The 22,141-nt window shown below is 35.4% G+C and overlaps 1 protein-coding gene across 2 annotated transcripts in view; it reads right to left on the reverse strand.

Moving 5' to 3' along the window:
- The window catches only part of LOC126818778 (neuronal acetylcholine receptor subunit alpha-10), a 116,855-nt gene that overhangs the window by 4,931 nt on the left and 89,783 nt on the right, over window positions 1-22,141 (reverse strand). For both annotated transcript variants that reach the window (XM_050546339.2, XM_050546340.2), the window contains 3 exons: window positions 18,966-19,010; window positions 5,449-5,558; window positions 2,129-2,664 (listed from right to left, as the gene is read on the reverse strand). In XM_050546339.2, coding sequence (XP_050402296.1) covers window positions 2,129-2,664; window positions 5,449-5,558; window positions 18,966-19,010 — 691 coding nt within the window. The remainder of the gene's footprint in view (window positions 1-2,128; window positions 2,665-5,448; window positions 5,559-18,965; window positions 19,011-22,141) is intronic.

Here is a 22,141-nt window from a genome sequence, read left to right on the forward strand (position 1 = left end):
CAACCTTTTTATTCGAATCATTCAGCCAGATGACTTAACGAGTCTAATTTCGTAGAGATAGTGCTGTGAATAACTTAGTTAACAGAATAAAGGGGTGCCAGTACTCGATTATCCAAAAGAACATAGTCATCGGATAACAACTCTTAGCATCACTGGTATTTTGAATCAGTTAGTAATTTAGACTCTGGTGTCTGTTGTATAATAATTGCTATTATATCAGAGAATTAATAATAACTTATTCATATATCTAATAAATGTTGTACATAAAATTTTGTATTCATGTGATATATTCCTATAATGCATGCTGTTTATGAAACATCAGACACCACTTCGAATTTGATACGCCAATATACGTGACTAATTTTATACGCCACAAAACGCCTTTGCTTCGGAAACTGCTTTTACAAACACCTTTCACTGTGAAACATTTGCTTTCGTCAATACACAGAGATTGAATCGCTCTATCAATATAATAAGCCATGCTGTTGTGTTGCGGTGATGTTTAAAATATCCACGAATAATAATCACACCATTTAATTATTATTTACAATATTTATTGAGTGGTTGCAATGCTTGTCTTTTATTTAGATAAATACAAAACTTAATATAATCGTTTTGTGGCCCTCTTTACTTCAAGAACAAAGAAACCGAATTTCTGTTTGATATTACCGCCAATATATCTTATATGGCCTTATTCACAAGGTAAGTCCTTGAAATGGCATTCAATGATAAATTTGACGACGATATACGATAAATGGCTCATAAACATGGTTCAAAAGTCGATTATAAAAGTTTATTAACACGTGGACATGGTTTTAAACGACGGTTCACGCAATATCTGAATCGTCACTGTCATTTATATAGACAGGCTTCATCACCTCCTCTCATTCAGTATTCATTTTAGACTAATCCTTACCACGTTACGGAGATGAGTTTTAATGGAATCGGATCTTATTACATCCATTTCTGATTATACAAAAGCTAAACAGGTTTATCATTTACATGATTGTCTGACAACCTCGTGACTCTTCTACCCACAATAAACAAGACGATACACTGAACAACAAAAGAAACGACGTATATACAGATATTTTTGTTTCAAGTAATTGGCACAATTTCTTAGCCCCGAACGTGGATCTCTAATGAAGTTGTATCGGGTGTTCTGAAAATTCAGCTATGTCCTGCTATATAGCTAAAATATAGTACCAACAGAGACATATAAAAAGAAAGAAAAGGGGCTTAACGTAAACTCGATATTTGTATTCCGAGGGGAGGGGGCATTGGCAGCTGGAGGAAACCAATGGACCCAGAAAAAACCCAACAACATTTGGTACGCTATCCCACTCATTGTGGGTATAAGCCCTGGGATCAAATCTACGCCGCTAGCCACAATAACAGACCCTACGGTCGAAAGCGCACGCGATAGACTACTTGACCCTCGCCAAGTTGACGTATACTAATATCACCCTTTAAATCACAAACTCGACGTTTCTTTTGTAAATGAAGATAGATTGTGGAGAAAATTATACTTTCAGGGCCGTGGAAGTGTTATCTATAGTCCATGGCATCTTCTTATGAAATAACAATATATCTTGTGTATTTATTTACGATGTTCCGCGTGTAATAATTGAGCAATTGTGATGTTAATGGAAAAATTAAACAAAGAAGTTAGTTAGGATGCAGGCCGTTTCAACATCAACAATTTATTATCCAATATTTAAAAGTATTATTCTAGAGTTTAATATAACTGTAGGAAATAATATGTTTGCCAATATTCAAATGTATGATACTCTAGAATATGACATTTTCCGGGAGTTATTTTTTTGGGATACAAAAGAGAAATAAATAAAGTTCACAAGAGCATACCATGAATTATCTAATGCCGTTCTGGTTATATAATATGACACACGTTGTGCGGGTTTGTACATTTTCTATGAAACAAAACTGATAAATAATAATTAAAACATAGCAATGACAGAAAAATTTCTAATATTTTCCGAAAAAGGATAAACATAGAAATTGTGATAGGAAGATGTTATGTTAAGTGGGAATAAAAAATTCCGTACAGAATTAACTAGTAAGTGATGTGTATCTGGGTTTCCCCTTTTTAAAATGTTATCATACATACCTATTAAAGGAACAAACTCTGACGTAGCAGGCATACTTTCAGCAATTAATAACATAAACACCGAGAAGGCTAACAACACAGTAATTCCTAATGTTATTTTTTCACCTGAATCAGGGGGTAACCAAAATCCCAATAAACTGAGAATTGTCAACCACAGACATGGGAATATAATATTAAATAAATAATATAACGTTCTTCTGCGAATTATTATAGTGAATCGAACATCGGGATAAGGTTCCTTGCAACATGCATAATAAACTTCATGTCGAACTACTTTAACATCTATCAAATCCCATTCACCGCTATAAATATAGTTCTCTAAATCCACCCGACCCGAACGATTCACAATGTCCACCTGAAACCCATCATACGTCCACGAACCAAATTTTAACTCACACCTCTGGTCATCAAAAGGAAAATAAGTAATGTCTATCTTGCACGAACTTCTAAATTTTGCGGGAGGGGCCCAAAATACGTTGCCTTTACTCGTAACCATAGCTTTACTTTTCATATACCCCGTCGTAAAATCATCGGCGCTGAAAGATAAATAAAAAATTAAGTTATATTAACTGTTGAACATAAATACTTTGAAAAAAAGTGATTTTATTTAAAGGATGATGAAAACAAATGTGGAGAACAATGTATTCTTTTGCTCACCGAGCAGATCATCGTGATTGATTTAGCACTCACTAAGAGTCAGTCTTATCAATATGCCTTTCAAACCAAGGCAACAAAAACTGTATTTACTGCCTATACTCTTAAAGAATGACTATCATCCGATTTATGTCGAGTGAGAAAACACGACTATATTACCTCAATAGACAAAATTGATGAGCTATCGAGCACTATTTCATAATATTAGAAAAATATTTCATACACCAAGTGCATTTAGTTCTGCTCAATTGCTATGGGTTATTTCCTCCATTGATACAACACAAGGGAAAATAGTTATGGATTACGTGTCTATTCAATTCGATGTCTTTTTATTACATCCATGAAACTCATCGGATAGGATATGTTTGTTTAATAACTAAATTCATTCAATAAGCTTTATAAAATGTGCTGTATTTAGACCAGGATTAATATTCCTAATGCATCGTAGTTTAAGGAGATCGTGAAATCTGATATTGGAAGTACATAGTATTATATCTCAATACACGTAATGAAATTTCCAACAAAAGGGATATTGATTGCATAATATTTCAAGAGTTAGGTGTAATCGTCGGTCAAAACAATTTTTATTACAAGGTTCGCTCAATCCGAAAGCAACGGATTTGTATTGATAAAAAAAAGTCAGCTAATGCATTCTATACCGATACGTTAAAGATTCCAAATCTGTGAAAACGTCAAAGCGCTCAAATAAAAATGCTGTTACAACTATATTTCGACATTTGTATCAACCTTGGACAAAACACTGACCACGTGCTAGTTGTTAATCGTGCATATTTCAAGGACAAAATATTACAGAAGCAATTAACTTTGCTTACAATATTAACAAAAATTTAGAAACTGAGTATTCAAAAGATGTATTTAAGAAATGCGGGTATTCGCCTGATACAGTATGGTGAAGGCCGTTATAAAAGGCCTATATTATGTTTTATTCCAAGCAACCATTGGATACCAATTTCCCCTTGTCGGTGATGCAGGACGGGGTGGAAGGTCTGTCACAGAACAGCGTTAAGTCGGTGAGATGGGAACCGTGTACATAATGGCGGGTACGTGAAAGAACCCTTGACATTTGAATTTGAATAAGAGTAGACCACAGCGTATGCCCTTCCTCATTATCCCGGATAACAGAAAAGTAGGACGTTATAATCCCATTTCATGATGAAGTATTTCATGAATTTGTACAGCAGTTCTATTTTAACTCTACAGTTTCCTGCCGTACTTTGGCCATCCAACGGGATACCATGGCAGCTTTAAAGATATACGTTTTGAACGCACCAAGCTTTATAACCGGCAGATGTAATACATGTATTAGCATTTGATTTAGAGTGGTGGCCCACGTGATGTTTACAGATTTTGGTACATTATTTTGATAAATTATTAAATCTTGCTGATAAATGATTAAATACATAAAAACGTACTAAGAACACCTTCCATTCATATATACGCGGGCAAAAGTGAAATTGTGTCCCATTTTTTTAAATTTTAAAATTTCATTAAATATAATCATTTATAATAAGTGTGCACTGGTACACACAGGTTTCGGATATTTTTTACTTTCTTTTTACACCTTTGGATGTTTATATTTACGTTTTAGTCAGGAAATAAGTGTAAAACAGATCAGGTTAAGGTGACTTTCATAGAAAGCGCCAATTTTCACTTTCAAAGAAGTTTAATAGAGCTCGCAGTATCGTTAGTTATTAATCGTATAGGTCTTGACATATCATTAATCATAAAAATACACCAGGTGAACCCAATATTCAACACGTTATTTTACCCTGAATCCAAGAGGTTTGGATTTTTTTTAAAGCCCGAACGTTTGTTTAAATGTGACGTAAAACAGAGTTTAAAATCATACACGCACATAGGTACTTTTACTTTATTCTATGGCGAATTTATTCAAATCGATCAATTACTATAGTTTAAGTTCTGACCATTTAAAGTTTACATTGGTTACTATCGATTTCACACCGCCATCTTTGTGTGTCGTAGATACAGATAGTAACAATATTTCTGGTAGTCGATTTTTTTTTCATATGACGGTTTGTGTTTTACGCAGATCTGTTTAATTATATAATAACAAAAATCAAAATAGGGCATTGTTTTTGGTTTCGAGGTGGTCACGGTGGCTAAGCGGGTAAGACGCTGGCTTGCTAGGCTGGAGGTCGGCTGTGCGATCCCTGTATTGGCCGAGAAAGTTCATCCAGATTTTCCGGCGTGGTCCCCACTTGTCAGTGATGCAGGACGGAGGGCCTGACAAGGAAAGCTGTCTAGTCGTTCGGATGGGACGAAAACCGAGGTCCCGTGTACAAATAGGTGTGCACGTAAAAGATCCCTTGACAGTTGGAATTCGATATAAGAGTAGGCCTTAGTGCCGCTGTCCGGGCAAAATTTCCCTCATAGCACACTGTAGGCTTATGGCGTATGCACGTCTTCATAAGCCCAATTCGGAGCAGAACAGTAGGACGTTAAACCCCATTTTATTTCATTTCATTTATTTGCTTTCGAGTGATGGGTGAGTTATGTGGTCGTTGGTGGGTTTAAGTTTTTAACCAAAGAATTGGGAACAATTTGATAAAGATGTTAGTTAGTTGTATTTTACGTCCGCTTCCGACGAGGTGATATCGCAGACAAAGATAAAGATATTCCATTACCTGTTATATAGTACGATATCTGGAAGCCATATTTTTTCACAAGGTATACGGAGCACTTCCAGACCATTATAATCACTAGGTTCCCAAAGGAGTCTTTCGTCTTCCCATTCCTGTAATTCACATCAAAGAAAATCAAACTAAAGAAATTAATAAGCCTACTAAATTATATTGTGATTCAATGTCATAAGACCAATATTGATTGAAAATCTCGGAAATTGAGATAATTTCCTTCAATACTTAATTTGCTCTGCCTGCATTCTGAATGATTTTTGTTAAGTCTGCGTAAGGATAAATTGATTCGATGTCATATTCTGAAGTTTGACTTCAGTGTGATCTTTGTCTGCTGAGGGCTGTGACAGACGAAGACATACTAGTCCGCCGTTAAATGTATTTTCTACAGAAAAATGTCTTTAATATTTTAATGTTCTGTAGTGTTTCCAGAAATAACATCTCTTTCATTTCAACAAATATCTTGTTTATTAAATGATGGACAAAAACATATTCAGGTCAGATCGATTTGATCACAAAAGAAGATTTGTTTACCAATTGTCAACGTGATAATCCACGAAACTAGACGTATAATTTGGTCAGAACTAAGCTTATATGCATCAGGAAGTTCATTCACTGGTAAAAATTAATTAGTAAAAAAATGTAATATTGTATGTACGATGCCATGTACAAAGCAAATACATACAGATAGCAAGTGTCCATGTCTCTTGTTGATAATAACAAAGTCTACCATATAAATGCCATCGAACTGCGAATGCCTTAGCCATATTCTTTTTACAATCATACACGACGACCATCTCGCAACAGCTTACGGCTCCCTATGGCTGGACTTAAAAAGGGACCGTTGAGAAGCCCTGCAACAAGTTTGACATATCAGAAATAAACCACGACCGTGCCAAGGTCGCCCTAAATCTTACACCTGAAATGGTTACGGGTAACTGTAGTTCGAATATGTCTGGGGCATAAGCAGAACGACGATATTAACATCATGGTCTGTTACTACCAGGAATTTCACGGTGGCAGAGTAAGTAAGGAGCTGGTTCCCTAAACAAGTTCGCTCCCGGTGTTGGCCGAGAAAGTTCGCTGGGACTTTTCGGCGTTGTTTCCCTTTTCTGTGGTGCAGGACGGATGGGCTGGAATTGGAAATTAAAGTAGGACGTAGCGCAGATGTACAAAGTATCCAGCATAGCACACTGTATGGGGTACGCATGGGGTATGGGGTATGTTAATATTAACATGAGAAATGATAACTTGTTATCAGTACGTAAACATATTTGCTTTGCACATGACTCCAATTAACATCTTATTCGCTAAAACGGCCAGGATTTATTCACCGATTGAGTCTTCTTGTGAAACACCTAAATGGTGTTTTGCCTCTGATAAAAGACACTGTTTTGAGATCAAAAACTTGTTATGAAAGAGATTCGTGAAATAATTTGTTCAATCATTTGGTAATGTGTGATGTACATAATAACAGATACTTTAATGTTCAATGTTCGGGGACCCAAATATGACAGCAAACCTTCCGGGAATAGAGTGCGTAATACGTACAGTAACTAAAAGGTCGTAAATATATTTTAGATCTAAGAAGTTAATGTGTTTCTAGTTCAGACCATCTATCCATCTATATACTGACGTCCAAAAGAAATTATACGAAGAAACTTGCCGTTGGCAGGCATCAAATGCAGGCATACCAGAGGCACCGTGAAGGGTTGATGTTCAATTTTCGGATCAAGAGCAACAAAACTAAGTATTTAATTGTATATGACGACTCCGAATTGTGGTAGAATTCCCCTTAGCAAGGTTGAACAGGCGACCCTACTCCTTGTTACGTATAATTGGGAAATCCAAACCTCGCTAGTTGACTCGATGACAGACCTAAATGATACAGAGCGCACGTGCTAACCATTTGGCCATCCAACCACCCTAGCAAGTTTGAAAAAAGAACCTTCAAAAATAAAATCGTAATTCAGAGGCTATAGAGCATTTACAATAATTATGAACAGAAAGGCATGACAATAAGGGTAAGGACAATATACAATCTACCATATTTCGGGACTAACTTTGATATGGTTCAATTTTATTTCAATAGGGGTCTTTAGCAGTAGGAGGAAACTAGAGAAAACCCACGAGGTTGGACACACCATTTGACTCAATGACAGACCTTATGATACAACGCGCACGCATTAACCCTTCGCTCCCCCACCACCGCCCGAGTAACAATACCAGTACTACAAATGAAAAAACACGGACGACAGTAAACTTTATTAAAAACTAAATTATTAAAATCTAAGTGCATGATCTTTATTAAAACCTACCAGAAAATTACAAATACAGCTTTTTTATTAATTCAGTTTATGTTATCTTACCGGTAAACGACTATGATTAAAATATAAATTAAAGTTATAACCTAGCAAGTTTCATCATTAAAATCTTGATAGCTCTTATCAACAGGTGAATTAATATTATCAAGCTTAAACGAATGTTCACGAAATATATATTAAATTATGTAAGTTAAAAGCGCATAAGACAGTTAAAGTGAGAGCAAGAATAGTACAGCCGTATTTTGTATTTCCTGATTATGATGGTCATTAATATAAACATTTGGTATTATTCTCTTACTAAATTATATTAATGGAGATCTATCTCCCAGATGTCTTTTTATGAATTCTTAACAATATTGTGTAACACTGAACTAAAACAAATCAGAATATTTCGTTTATTTTGCTTCCGGTCAAATCTAAAATCCAATCACCGATGCTGTCATATTCTAACAAACATCAACACTCTAACAGGACGTATTTGAATATAAATATAGGAGTCCAGAATCGCATATCGAGCTATTAATCTGGGGCAGTGTGAACTTGAATCCTTTTTCGTTATTCGTTATTCACCAATAACGAATAACAAATAACGAGGTGACTTTCCTCGTTATTGGCGAATAATGAGGTACAATTTTTTTAAGCTACCTCGTTATTCGTTATTCGTTATTCAACTTTACATTCGGGACTCCAATATGCAGCTAGCCATGACTAGAATGATGGATGCCAAGTATCCCCCAGTAGTATAAAACACAGCAAAACGACCTCAAGACGAAAAACAGTTCACATTGTTATTCAAGCAGCGAATAACGAGCTGTTTGTTATTCGTTTTTCACCTCGTTATTCGGGATTCACATATGAAGGTGTTCATGTATCTTTAATGAAGATATTTCAGGATTTAATTCCAAACGATCACTAGACAACAATAGAATAATGGATTGCAAAGTATCCCCTAGCAGTAGAAAACTTATTAAATGACATATAGTCGGTAAATAAACCAGATTGTTATTCAAGCGGTGAATAACGAGGTGATTTATCTCGTTATTGGCGAATAACGAGGTACAAGCTACCTCGTTATTCGTTATTCTTCATTCAACGTTATATTCTGGATTCCAATAAGCAGTTAGATATGCCTAGAATGATGGATGCCAAGTATCCCCCAATAGTAGTATAAAACACGGCAAAACGACCACTAGACGACAAATAGTCCACATTGCTATATATTTTAAACACCAACCTCACATGTTTAGTGTACGTGTGTTTACGAAGACCACAACAGAGAAGAAAGGGTAATATTTAGCGCAAATCCCTTTTCAGTAATTGGTAAATTATTTTAATAATGCTCAGTAAGGTGTCTAGAGTAACAATTTCCTGCTCCCACAATCCTTTATTTCAAAAGCATTCATTTTATATAACAAAATTTGATCAAACTCAAATTAAGGTTGCATCCAATAATTGATCATTTTTGACAGTCACCTGTGTTTATAACCATTGAAGTTCGTTATTCACATATTATGATTACGCAGCCAGAGGACTGGTTTTTGGTGATTCTGTTTTCATAGCCTGGGGGTTAAGAGGCAATCAGTACGGATTTGATTCCAGAAGAAATTGAACATGTTTAGCACAAAACTTTCGATAACAGTGTCTCGATCTTATCATTTCAAAGACCTACGAATAACCTAATTTGGCTCCGTCCTAATCACCACAAACAACATTCTAATGCTTTCGTTATCTCAACAGTCGGTCTCACCTTTTGAATAAGTTCGCAATTGGCCGTAAAGACAAATCAAATCAGTAAAAGTATCTGAAAATAGCCGTGAGGTTATCCAAATTACACAGTTAGTCCGTAACAAGAGCATACATTTTATTGAGTAAGATGTAGGTATTTTTAAAGTATGCCTCGAGGCGGGAGTTTATCTTTTGACTGAAATCCATTAAAAACGTCATCTAACTGCTAAAATAAAAGAATGGAAATATCAAACCAATGCAAGACTACATCCTGATTACATAGCGTTTTTATATTTTTATCTGTCCAAGTTACAGGAATCACAGAATACTAATAATCATCAATGTGCCAAGTAATTATGTATTAGGCATGTCCACGAATGACTGTGAATTAATTCCATGGTTTCATTCGTCTACTTGAGTAATTTGAGGCCATATTAATCTATCTTGTCAATCACGAACCAGGCCTATAGTTGTAAAAATAATGGCATCCTTAGCGTGCCCTTTATATGACTTCTGAGATCTGAATAGATGGTATCTATCTAGCTTCGACTTGCACAACACACAAAACTTTTGATTGATGCTAGAACCTTGCCTAGTTTCTTGACACAACAATATTTGTAATTATTATTGTTCAGGGACACAATCTGATTATCTCACGGTGGCTTTGATATCGGAACTCAGATATCCTTGATAATCAGAACTATTGGGATCGATTAGCCATTGTTATATTACAAGAAAAGAAAAGTGTCAAAGACAGCCGTCAATAACCTCAAGTCACACATCAATTGCATCTGTTAAGTAGTCCACAATTGAAAAGTTTCAAAAAATTGTGTCCAAAATGTATGTCAAACTCCTTGAAAAAGAAAAAAAAATAAGAATTAAAGTCGTCAGAGTATGATATTAAATCGCTATTCTTTAGACCTAGAAATGGACACAAATGGGTCGCAAAGCATATAATAATGTAATATGAATGTATATAAACTGATGTACACGCAAATCGTTTTAGTTTTTACTCTAATTTCTAATCAGTTGTTCGGCGAAATACGCGAAGAGTGCGAATTGAATGGCAGTCAATGGCTTGGAAGCCCAACTTTCCACGGTAAGACAACAACATCAATGCACTACCGACAAGTTGAAACCGCGCCGGAAAATCCCGATGAAACTTTCTCGGCCAACACCGGGAGCGACACCGCGACCTCCACGTTAGCTAGTCAGCGTCTTATTCGCTTAGCTACGGTGGCTTCCTTATAAAATATGTGAATTTTGTCTATATAAAGCTGATAGCAGAAAATATATTCCGGTGTCCGATTCTTGTCTTTTGCTTCTATTAGTGTTAAATGTCCGCTTCCACGGAGAGTGATCTCACAGACACTCGTGGTTATCTACTAAATAGGTCTTCGAACTTATATACAAGCCCTATAGATATAATGTGGTAGTGCCTCTCAGAGTTTTGATGTAAGTGTGGTCTATAAGTAGCAACTTAAATAATAAGACCTGAAAACGAGAAGGTTTAAAAGTGGTGCTTATTTTGTAATTTCTCGAGGGAAACATCTTTAACGTGAACTTCAAATATTGTAGACCGATGATAACGCTGGACACACGAGATCAATCTTGGCTGTCATTTTGATTTATTAGCAATTCTAATTTTCTCTCTTTTTAGTGCAATTTTAAGCCAGTTCATTCTTTGTAAAGATTGTCCGGATGTACACAGCTCTCGATAATCCATTAAGCAAAATAAGCTGGTGCTTAGGGCCCACAGAGTTGCTTTTTCCAGTGCCAGATTTACAATGGACCAGGGTCCACAATAAATGGAAAAAAATACACATACAAAAATATTAAAAATAATGAAATATTGCTATTAATATATGTTTTAATTTTGGGAATATATCAAATTTGAATCTGGCAACTTATACCGTAAGTTGTGCTCATTATATATTATGCTGATCTTTTGTAATAAATTACTCTATGTTTATTGGTATCCAATTCGTATGTAGTTATACTGAGTAACTATCCCTTTATAGGATTTAAAGACATCTATAAGACATCTATATATATATATATATATATATATATATATGTATACGCAATTTGATATCACACTTTTATTCGAGGTTAAACTGATGATGTGGCGTTTACTGTAAGACTTTATCATTTCGAAATATAGGGCTTTATTTTACGATTTAATATTGTTGTTATTTTGAATTACATATACATCCGCCCCTGGATGAACATAATTACAACACTCTTTTCATTTTAAAGATACATTAGTTAAGAATTTTATAAAGAACTGGCCATTCTTGCTATAATAATTCAAAAATAGATGATAAAAAAAAGAAAATGTTGGAAATTTCAGTCAAATTACTTTGTATTGAACGGAATTGTCACTGTTGGAAGTTTGGACTAGAAATAGGTATCAGTTGTGTCTGCACCGTCTATATATGAGCATTGGCGATCGTTTGATTGACAGACGATAACTCCACCCACATATTCTTGATTATCAAGTAACATGCTCAATGGCTATAGTAGCTTCGCTTGGCAGGCCTTCCATAACAGTTTCCGGTAGTGACATCAGCGATTAACGGTAAACGTTAGCTTGATCCGTCATTTATTGATTTTATTTTAAACGGACGACTATTTAAATCCAAACTGTATCCAAGCCATCCGTGGGTCTACAGTGTTGATTTTGAGCTTGTCGTGTAAATAAAGGTCTAATTAATAATTTCTATAACATCTGAAGCCTAAATAAAGACTTGCAATAGGCAGATTTAACTCTTGCATAATGTATGTTTAAAATATGTTTTAACTTTTATGTGAACAATCTGGTTGATTGCGCGCCTTTAAGTCATACTGTCGGATATAATATTATTATACTCTTAAGGACAACCCACATCATGTACTACTTGGTAAAGACATAACGCAGTCTGTAAGAATTCAAGATACTATATTGACTATAAAAAAATCCAGTTGTGTGAGTTTTCCTTAAAATGTCTATAATGTAGTTACAGCCAGTAGTCAATTGTCTGTGTTTAGGCCACACCAATTTTATTTTCTGTTCTGCGGGAACGAATGTAAAAAAAACATACTTCTTATTTCTTCGAGGAAAAGACTTGTTATTAAGTGGATATCTATTGATCAAGACCCCGAAGAACAGAAAATCAATTGGTGTAGTCTTCCGGTCCAAGTTTCGTTTTCTTGTAGACATGGTGACCACTTACTTTGACAGGAAGTTGATCATACCTTAATAAAACTAATAGATCTTTTGATTTAATGTATATCACGTGGTCGTATGTAAACAAACACCGACGTGTTTATTGTACACATAGTATATTTTCATACACGCTGAAGTCATTACTGTTTTAATGTATAGAGTAGTATTGGCGGTCGCTTTCACCCCTTACTTATTTTACGCCCTCCTTCGATACAATGGCACCAGGCGGGCAACATGTCATTTACCAGACGAGACAAAGTTACAAATGCTGTGTAGTTATTAATGGTGTTCTGTTCACTTCGTGGGGCGATATCAATATGTTCCAAGCCTAAAGCAGCGTGTCTCACTTGGTATTTTTAGTGTTTGACCAGACATTTTATGAAAAGGAGACGTTAATTGACACTGTTACTAATAAAATCTTCCATGAATCGTACTGTAGCAGTGAGTATCAGAGATCAGTCTTATTAGGGAAAATGTCCTAATTTCCATTAATACATTTCCAGTTTTGGTTCTCAAAGAGCAAAATGGCGCCCTGGACATGTAACCAATTTTGAAAATGTTTTGCTATCGCTTAATAAAGGTATAATCACTGGTGAGTATCGTGCATGAGTTACTGCATGCTCACTCTTTGTATTTTTATTCTTTATATGGCTTCATAGTTAACTTTAAAGTTCCCATGGCTAACACCGTTTGTAGCGCCTTTGTATTAATAACTAGACTAGCATGAATCAGATGAATTAGTATACTTATCATGAGGAAGAACGGAAAGAGATCTGCAGTTAATGCCCGTCTTAGATATTCACTTGTTACTGACAAAACGGAGCCACGGTGGCTAGGTGGTTACTACGCTGGCTCGCTAGCCTAGAGGTCGGGTGTTCGATCCCTGCATTGGCCGAGAAGGTTCATCCAGATTTTCCGACGTGGTTTCCCCTTGTCAGTAGTGCAGAACGGAGGGCCTGACAAGGACAGCTGTCTAGTCCTTCGGATGAGACGAAAAAAAGGGGTCCCGTGTATATTTTGGAATGCACGTAAAAGTTGGAATTCGATCTAAGAGTAGGGATAGTGCCGCTGCCCGGGCAAAATTTCCCTCATAGCACACTGTATGGCGTATGTCCGTCTTCATTAGCCCAGTATAGAAGCAGAACAGTAGGACGTTAAACCCCATTTCATTTCAATTCATTTACTGACAAAACGCGAATACGTCCGCAAGTGCATTGATTAGGAAGAAAGAAATATTTGTCTCTGAAATTTGTATGCGCTGAATTTCTACTATTCTAAAATTTGGGTGAGGAAAACTTATTTTCTTCATTTTATTACAGAGGTAAATCCGATGGTTCAGAAAATTAGTAGACATACAGGTTTTCTCGTTAACGGTTCAGACATTTAATCGGGGATCGAAGTTGTGAAAAGTGAACATCATCGATTTCTAACAATAAAAATTGAGAAAATCTGCAATCTGCATATAAATCAGTTTAATGGGATTTCGTTTTAATGGTTTATGGAAACTGCACATTTAAAACGTTGGGTCACCTGGGAGCGTGTTTTATTTGCCAAGCCTGTATACTGTATGTCATCACTATTCATTAAAGTGGAATTTGTTTACCAACAAACATCGCGAGTATCATATATTTATTCTAGAAATTGTCCCTTTCCCGGCGGATTAAATTTTCAATTTGTATGTTTGAATATTAAACTATGTTTCCCCCCCCCCCCCAATTCCACATTCTGCAATATGTTTTAAACTACTGATGGACCCATGTGATTCCTGTTTAGGTGCATGGAAATTTGGGGAACTATGTGAAAAAGTCTAATAGGAAGATAAATCAGAAGATAAAACCCGGAACATGACGAAAACCCATAACATGAACAACGCGGGGACATTGTCAGACAAAAACACTATTATCCGAAAAAATGAATGGGTCAAGGAGCTAAGCGTACCCATTTACCACGCTGTACAGTCCAAGGTCTGCAGAGATAAGAATTCATTTTATTTTATGATAACCCAATAATTCCTCAAACATTGTATCATTTTTGTGTGTACCATAATCGATTGGGGGCATTGCAAGAAATGCCAACAAAATTCAAATGCAATCGATTTTGCAGACGACAACATTTTTAGTCATTTACACAAACGTTGATCCAGTAGCCACGGTCTTCTGCTCAAAGATGCACATTAATCCGTCTTGTGTCATTGCTGCCCGATACAATAATAATAACAATAATGATGTACATTTATGATTGCGCTCACTCCAGTACAAAACCCTTATCGTGTAACGGGGTTACATATCTTGCATACTCATCCCCTTTTGAATTTTGATAGTATATAGAATTATGTCAATAATAACTAACTAGACTCAACGTTCTCATTACCACCAGTTATAACTTAATTATCTGGCACACCCTACTTATGGCAATTATTTTATCGAAGATCTTAAAATAAAACTGAACTATTTGAAGCCTTAATGATTTCTCTTGAAAACAGTAAATCAAATTAACAGTCCTTAAAGATTTTGACGAATACAAGGTCTCATACTGAGTTGAAATAGAAGATGAATTGCACTTCCGTTACTATCGAATTTCCTTTGATTGCAAATATCAACAATATGAGTAAATTATGATATACATATCTCATACAGTAGATTTTATAAAAAAAAAAAAAACGTAAGCAATTGAAATTAGTTTCAAAGAATCAAAACATATTTTTTTAGGTGGGGGGGGGCACTTTATAAGGCATGTAAGCTCTAAAAATGGATTTTTTAAATTGATGTAGATTGTGATCTGGTGTGGGAGAGCGTGAACTCGAATGCCACACCGTGCACGACAATGATCACCACTACTTATAGCCAGCTGAAGATATAGCATGCTAGTAGTTTCAAATTGCAAAATATCGTTGTAATGATGGCATTTCCTCTAAAAGGTAACGGGTATAATAATATATGCTATAGCTTATAGTCTGAGAATTGATTTTATGGACTCGTGGTTGGCTGCCTAGTCGCTTGCAGATGGTTAGAGTTTAATACCCATCTGAAAAACACAATTACGACCACGAGCTCGTTACGTTAAAATGTGGGAGACCGTAGTGTCTGGCGAATTAACAATACCTGCTATATAAAGAATAAGACAATTAATGACAGTGACTAATAAAATTAGTTACTTTTAACACTGACCTTTTGTAAGTCTTGAACTTGTGGCATGACTTTGTTTTAAAGTCTATTCTCGTTTGATAGAAAGTCTTAGATGTAAGATCCAGTTTAATAACTTATTATTAAGTATCAGATTTTTTAAATAATGCGTTAATTAAGCGCAACTTGGGGAGAAAATTATAGTAATATTTTAGTAACCGCTTATAAAACATTCCTCCAATGATTTGCAAATTCGATTATTCTTTAGGATATCTATTTGTGTATATATAGAGAATGAAATGTCACAGAGATCAAGACTTCGCCAATTATCGAGCCTGTCATCAAAATCAAGTGGACCAGTAAAGTACATTAATCTAGACAGTGAAAATATCTCAAAATCTAGTCTATCAATGAAGATATCCGAAGAGGGCAATATTGACGTCATTATTGTTATATCTGAGGGTGAAGGGTTCTTTGGGAGCAATCGAAAGAGAGAGGAGAAGATAACCAATAAAGCGAATAAGAAATTTTAAGGATGTTCAAACAAATGTTTTCTTGAATTTTTACATTCGCTTATTTACTGATCTATGCGTGATCTGTCTATAAACATAACCAGGTTTTGTATGAATGTCTCAATTTAAACAGTGGTAATGAATTTCTACGTTATTAAGATATATAAAATGCATTTTTATTAAGCTTTTATCAGTTGAAGATTTGTTGTAATTATTTCCTACGGGAAGCGAGAGAGAGAGAGAAATGGGGTTTAACGTCCACTCGACATAAACTAGGTCATTTCGGGACTAACATATGGTTTAATTTTATTTACATAATTCGCTTGCTCGTAGGGGTCTTTAGCAGTGGGAGGAAACCGGAGGACCCGGAGAAAACCCACGAGGGAGGTTGGACAGGCGACCCTACTCCTTGTCACGTACAACCGGGGATTCGAAACCACACCAGTCGACCCAATGACAGACTTTATGATACAGCGCGCGCACGCTAACCATTCAGCCATCCACCCCCCCCCCCCCCCTACGGGAAGCGAAAAACAAATACGTGTTGTTGTGAATGAAAGGACTCGTACAAGATAATGATGAGAAGACCTACTTATTACATGAGAAGCCAAATTTGCTTGGGAAAATAATGGTCACTGAGTAATTTCCTCATATTGACGCTCAAGAAACTTAAATAAGTAACATTTTTAATGTTTTTCTTGCCTTAGATACTCGGTTAAAATTGTTATATCCTAAACTGTAATGGCCTCGATGTTAGTTGTTCACAAGGTCATTTTACGTCTATTAAATATGCAAGATCTACATTTGCCTTTTTTCTAGCTTCAAATGTTATATAAATTATTATTTAGACATTTATTCACACGATAAGTCAATAATCTAAACCACTGGATGGTCGAGCTATTGAATATATTAGAACACATGCACCATTTAATAATCCAACGTTGAATTGTATAATAGAGACTTGTTATTATCGTAGCAATGGTGCTTGAGAAAGGAGATTATCTTGTCACAGCTTCAAACACCCACACCTTTGCCAATAAAGTAATTTGACTGACATTTTCAAGATATTCATTTCTCATTATCTATTTATGAACTATTATAGCAAGAATGGCCAGGCCTTTATTTAAACTGAAACCCTTTTATTTCTTTGAAGTTCAAGTATTTTGCTCATATTATCTGTAGGTGAACACCTAGATATGCTACCGTGAAACCAGTAGAAATAAGCCAAACCAAAAACCAAATCATTTGTAGGAGTTATAACGATAATGATCAATATATTGGCTGGTTTATTTCGTTACCATAAACAGAATGGCGATCTTCGGATACTGTGAAGCCATGCATATAATGTTCTTGTTAAAAGGAATCCCAGTACAAGAGGTTTTTCGGTAATCTTGAAATATTGACAGACGTTAATGGAATATCTTCAAGACAATTGACCAAAATCTGAACTCCATCCCTGATAATTCGCTTTCAGAGATTTTTCTATTGCCGCCATTCAAGTTAATCGGGTTTTTAAATTCTTTTACGTAGTACGGTCATCGGTCCAGTGATAAGTGTCCTACGGGTCCATTTCATTGGTACAATGATGGACGTAATTAGGTCAGGTTAGGAAAGAGCAGATAACTGACGACACGTAATATTATTGAATCCCTAAAGGTTTTAGCCTTTGAATGCACATGCAATGTACGAAAATTACAATATGGCATTAAGATGCCACTTGACGGAAAACAATACAGTCTGGGCACTTTATTTTCTTATTTAAGGCTAATCATATTTAACCCGGAAATCACTTAATTTCGACCTACAAGATAACGGCGGCGCCTGAAAACCATCGATCCTTTTAATTATAAAAAAGTGTTTGACATATGATTTCCCAGATGGTTGGGAATGTCCAAAAAAGTCACTTCTCTATTGTTTCTAAACCTGTACTACATTTTATGGTGTGATCCGGATGTTTGATCCACGCAAGACGACTTTATTTGTCTAGCCCTGTGATTTTGGGGAAAATTCACATAGCCAGCAGTTTCTGCCATGGTGGCTTAAGCTAATAGCCGCTGTCACGACAGTGCCTACTAGCATTAAGCTGCAGTTTGTGTTATTCAGTTACAGTATATTATACATATTTTATTTATATAACAAATGATTTTATAATGCTTCTCATTAGCTAAAGCTGTAGTACTTTGGTATGGGCTACATTACACGTCAGTCCACATGAGACAGCGAAATATAGTGTCTTGTCTTTGAAATTTGTTGGGATTTTCTTGCTATCGTTTTTAAACTGTTTATGCCATTAAAATGTAGAAACATTGCATCGGGTCGCAGGACAGTGCACCTAGTTTGTATAATAGAAGGCCCCACAGTATGGATCCTTGTGGAACACCATATCACAGAATGAATAGGATATTCTTGCTAGCATTCGACTGATCTACCATAAATATAAGATCTGTATCAATCTTAGACACCGCAATTTATTCAAAATCATTTGATCATACACCTCTATAATTCAGCGAAGTGGCGTGATTTCGGTCTAAGGCTTGCAGGTGGCAAGAGGTGCGGGGTAGCCTACCGATATGTGAGTTTGCTAACAAAATATTATCATTTATAAATATCCACTCACCTGTTCTAACCAGACGTTTATAGTTAACACTTGATTTACCTCATCCTGAAATGAAAAAGAACGAATTGAATTTAATGCTTTTGAATCGGCTGACAAAGACCACAAGGAACTATAGATGTCATTAGAGAGGAATTGTTCACACAGCTTGGTTTCAATTTGAATTATATATTGACCATTGAAAATAAATAATTAAACATGTTGAATCATATACTGACCATTGAAGATAACTAATTTAGTCTTATTATGTATATGTAAAGTAGCTAACCAAGTTCAATAAAAAATATTTCAGTGAACATGAAGGAATTGTCGAGTTCAGAAAAGGTTAATTCATTAGTGGTATGCCTTCGTGTACTTGTCGATCAATACGCAATATAAATTTTACATACTGCATCAGTGATGAGATGTTTATGTGGTGGGTGTCAAAAAAGAGTTGATACATTATTTTGTAGCACAACGGCCACACTGTGTAGCTACGGCCCTGTGTCACGGAAGCTAATAAACGTTTTGACACTACAATTTTTGAACTTCAATATCGACTTCAATATCCATACTTTCCAATGAACCCTTTACTATAATGAAACTATGGAAAACCGTATTGTTCTAAATCCTTGTTTATGCAATCTTTTTACTAGAATAGAAACCACACGTACAGCTATGATATTAACAACTTGAAGATTTCCCCATCGTTGCTCCATGATGTCTGAGGAATCGGAGTCCTCTCAGCTCTTTGTCAAGGAACTTGTTACTTCATTGATCACTTGTACTAATGTACTAATATGGAAACGACGTACCCATTTTTCTAAGAATTAGCTGAGGGTGGGGGGGGGGGCACCAAAGGTTATGGATTGTCAGACATTTGACGCTACTGACCCAGCTTCTATCTTAGCCACCTCATTAACCCCAAATTGAATTTGAAACCCAGACAGACCTCCCAAATCCACGAAGTCAATTGTCTTAAGCAATTACAATAATCTATATGTGTATAGTAGTATTATGGTATCACGTTCAATGTCATGGTATTATGTAGGTAAATGATCCCAATACATTAAACCAACAGTGTATTCCTAATAGTATTATAATTATCCTATCAGTTTTTTAATAGTATGATGACTTTTTTTCAAAATAAAATGCCTTTCCTCCATGAACATTTAACTCATAGTTAATCGCATAACAGCCAAGAGACATTAACACGATAACGCTGCTGCTTGAGAAATGTGCTCAACATGTTAGACTACCAGATTCCAGAACCAACTAGATATCATTTATCTAGAGGTAATCATCCCCACCTTATAACTTTCCTTTAACTTGAAAATTAAGACTGGAAACTTTGACACAAGCAAACATGAAAACAAAGCAAGGAAAAATACATTCTCTTTGTAGACGATAAATTTACTGTCGGCACCCTCCTGGGGTCACATGAACTCGTCAATCAAGTTTTATAAAGTTTTTAATTCCAAATGTAATCTAAAATGTCATTAGTGTTTACAAATACAGCTTCTCTACGGTATATAGTCCACAAATACAAATAACCTGTATTAATCAAAACATGTCGAAATTATTGAATAGTGTAGTTTTATCTGTTTGTTAAATCATTTTGAATATATATATGATTTGCAGGACAACGGTGCAAAATGTCTGAGCAGTAATAATCATGTTTAGGGATAGTACAGTTTTAGGAAAGTCCTAAATTCACGTTTATGGAACCTTATAGATTTGATTATATTATTTTTTATTACTTACAATGTCGGTGTTGTATATGTTATGTGTTTATCTGGTGAGCGGGATTATCTTTTGGGTTCCTAATTAAGTATAAAGGAAATAAAATCTCCAAAACCTGTTCGTTGATATTAATTATTCATACATAAGTACCAGGTAGTTACAGCAATGTCTAACGGATAAGAAAGGAAATGCCGTCTCATCCGAATTTACTTTAGAAAGTGCTCTGGTGGAAATTAGCTTATTTAAATCTCTTCTAGCAAGTGACAGACAGTTTTATAAGTCTATCTGCAACCAAAATATTATTGTCTTATGTTTCAACGATGGAGTAAAAATAAGTTCAAGTTCAAAGAGACAAAAAAATCCTGGGAAATGTTTTAGGTTGTTTGATCACTTTAAAAGAGAACAATTAACCTTCTTGACATCTTCTCGCTTGTATTTCATCCATATTCATAAATCGTTTTGTATAGCATGGTTAGGGTCGGGATAAATCAATGTTCACAAACAAACATTTGCCCCGCTGAACAAAATAACAAACTGTGACAACAGGCATTTGAGGAAATATTCAGATACCAGAAAACAAAATATCTTTGAAGTTGGCCATCATGTAGCCTTCAAGCTGTCGTCTTTTTTGTCTAAAAATCCCAATCTGCTATGCCTCAAAACAATAATTAGTGTTTTCTATTATATATTTATGCAATTAAAAGAAAATCTGGGGAAATTCTAACTTAATGTTAAATTAGTTATTATCTACTGATATCTCGCTTGTATACAATGCCAGGATGACAACTACTCTAGAGCGGTCAAACTGGGGTTGTCTACAAAACTATACCCAGTGAACGTGATACAGGGCAAAGTTCTTGGTAAAATGATTCATTTGGGCCTTATCGAATTTCACCATATAACCATCATAGGACTGAAACAAACAAACTGATATAACTTACTAGAATATATTATGAAATTGGGTCAAAAAGGGGAAATCCAATACAAATCAGGGTTTTAGATGAATTCTTAGCTCTAGCAGAACAATATTTGTCGCACTTTTGTGAGAAGGTATCTAATATGCGACCCCAGTTTGATAGCTGTTGTATAACAACTCCCCATGACACTCATGACAGTGAAGTATACACATGATCTGTGATAACCGAGCCTGAACAATCATCAGTTACTTAAATTGCTAAAATTATCCTTTTAAAAATTACCGCATATTCTCTAATCTTTCGTTATTATCAAAGCTATTAGAAAAGGTCGTATCTCCCAGATTCAAGTTTCATATTGCACAGCACAATCTAGATGAACCGTTTCGATTTTCCTACAAGAAGTATAATAGTGCTATTATTATTATTAGGCCGCAAATCAATTTATTCTCCGTTCGCATTTTAATTGTCAAAGCCAAAAACCCTTTTAAACTTGTTTTGTTGACAACGACTTCAGAACTACTATGGACGGACGAATTTGCT

The sequence above is a fragment of the Patella vulgata genome, chromosome 4, assembly GCF_932274485.2.
Source record: "Patella vulgata chromosome 4, xgPatVulg1.2, whole genome shotgun sequence".
Taxonomy (NCBI): Eukaryota; Metazoa; Mollusca; class Gastropoda; family Patellidae; genus Patella; species Patella vulgata.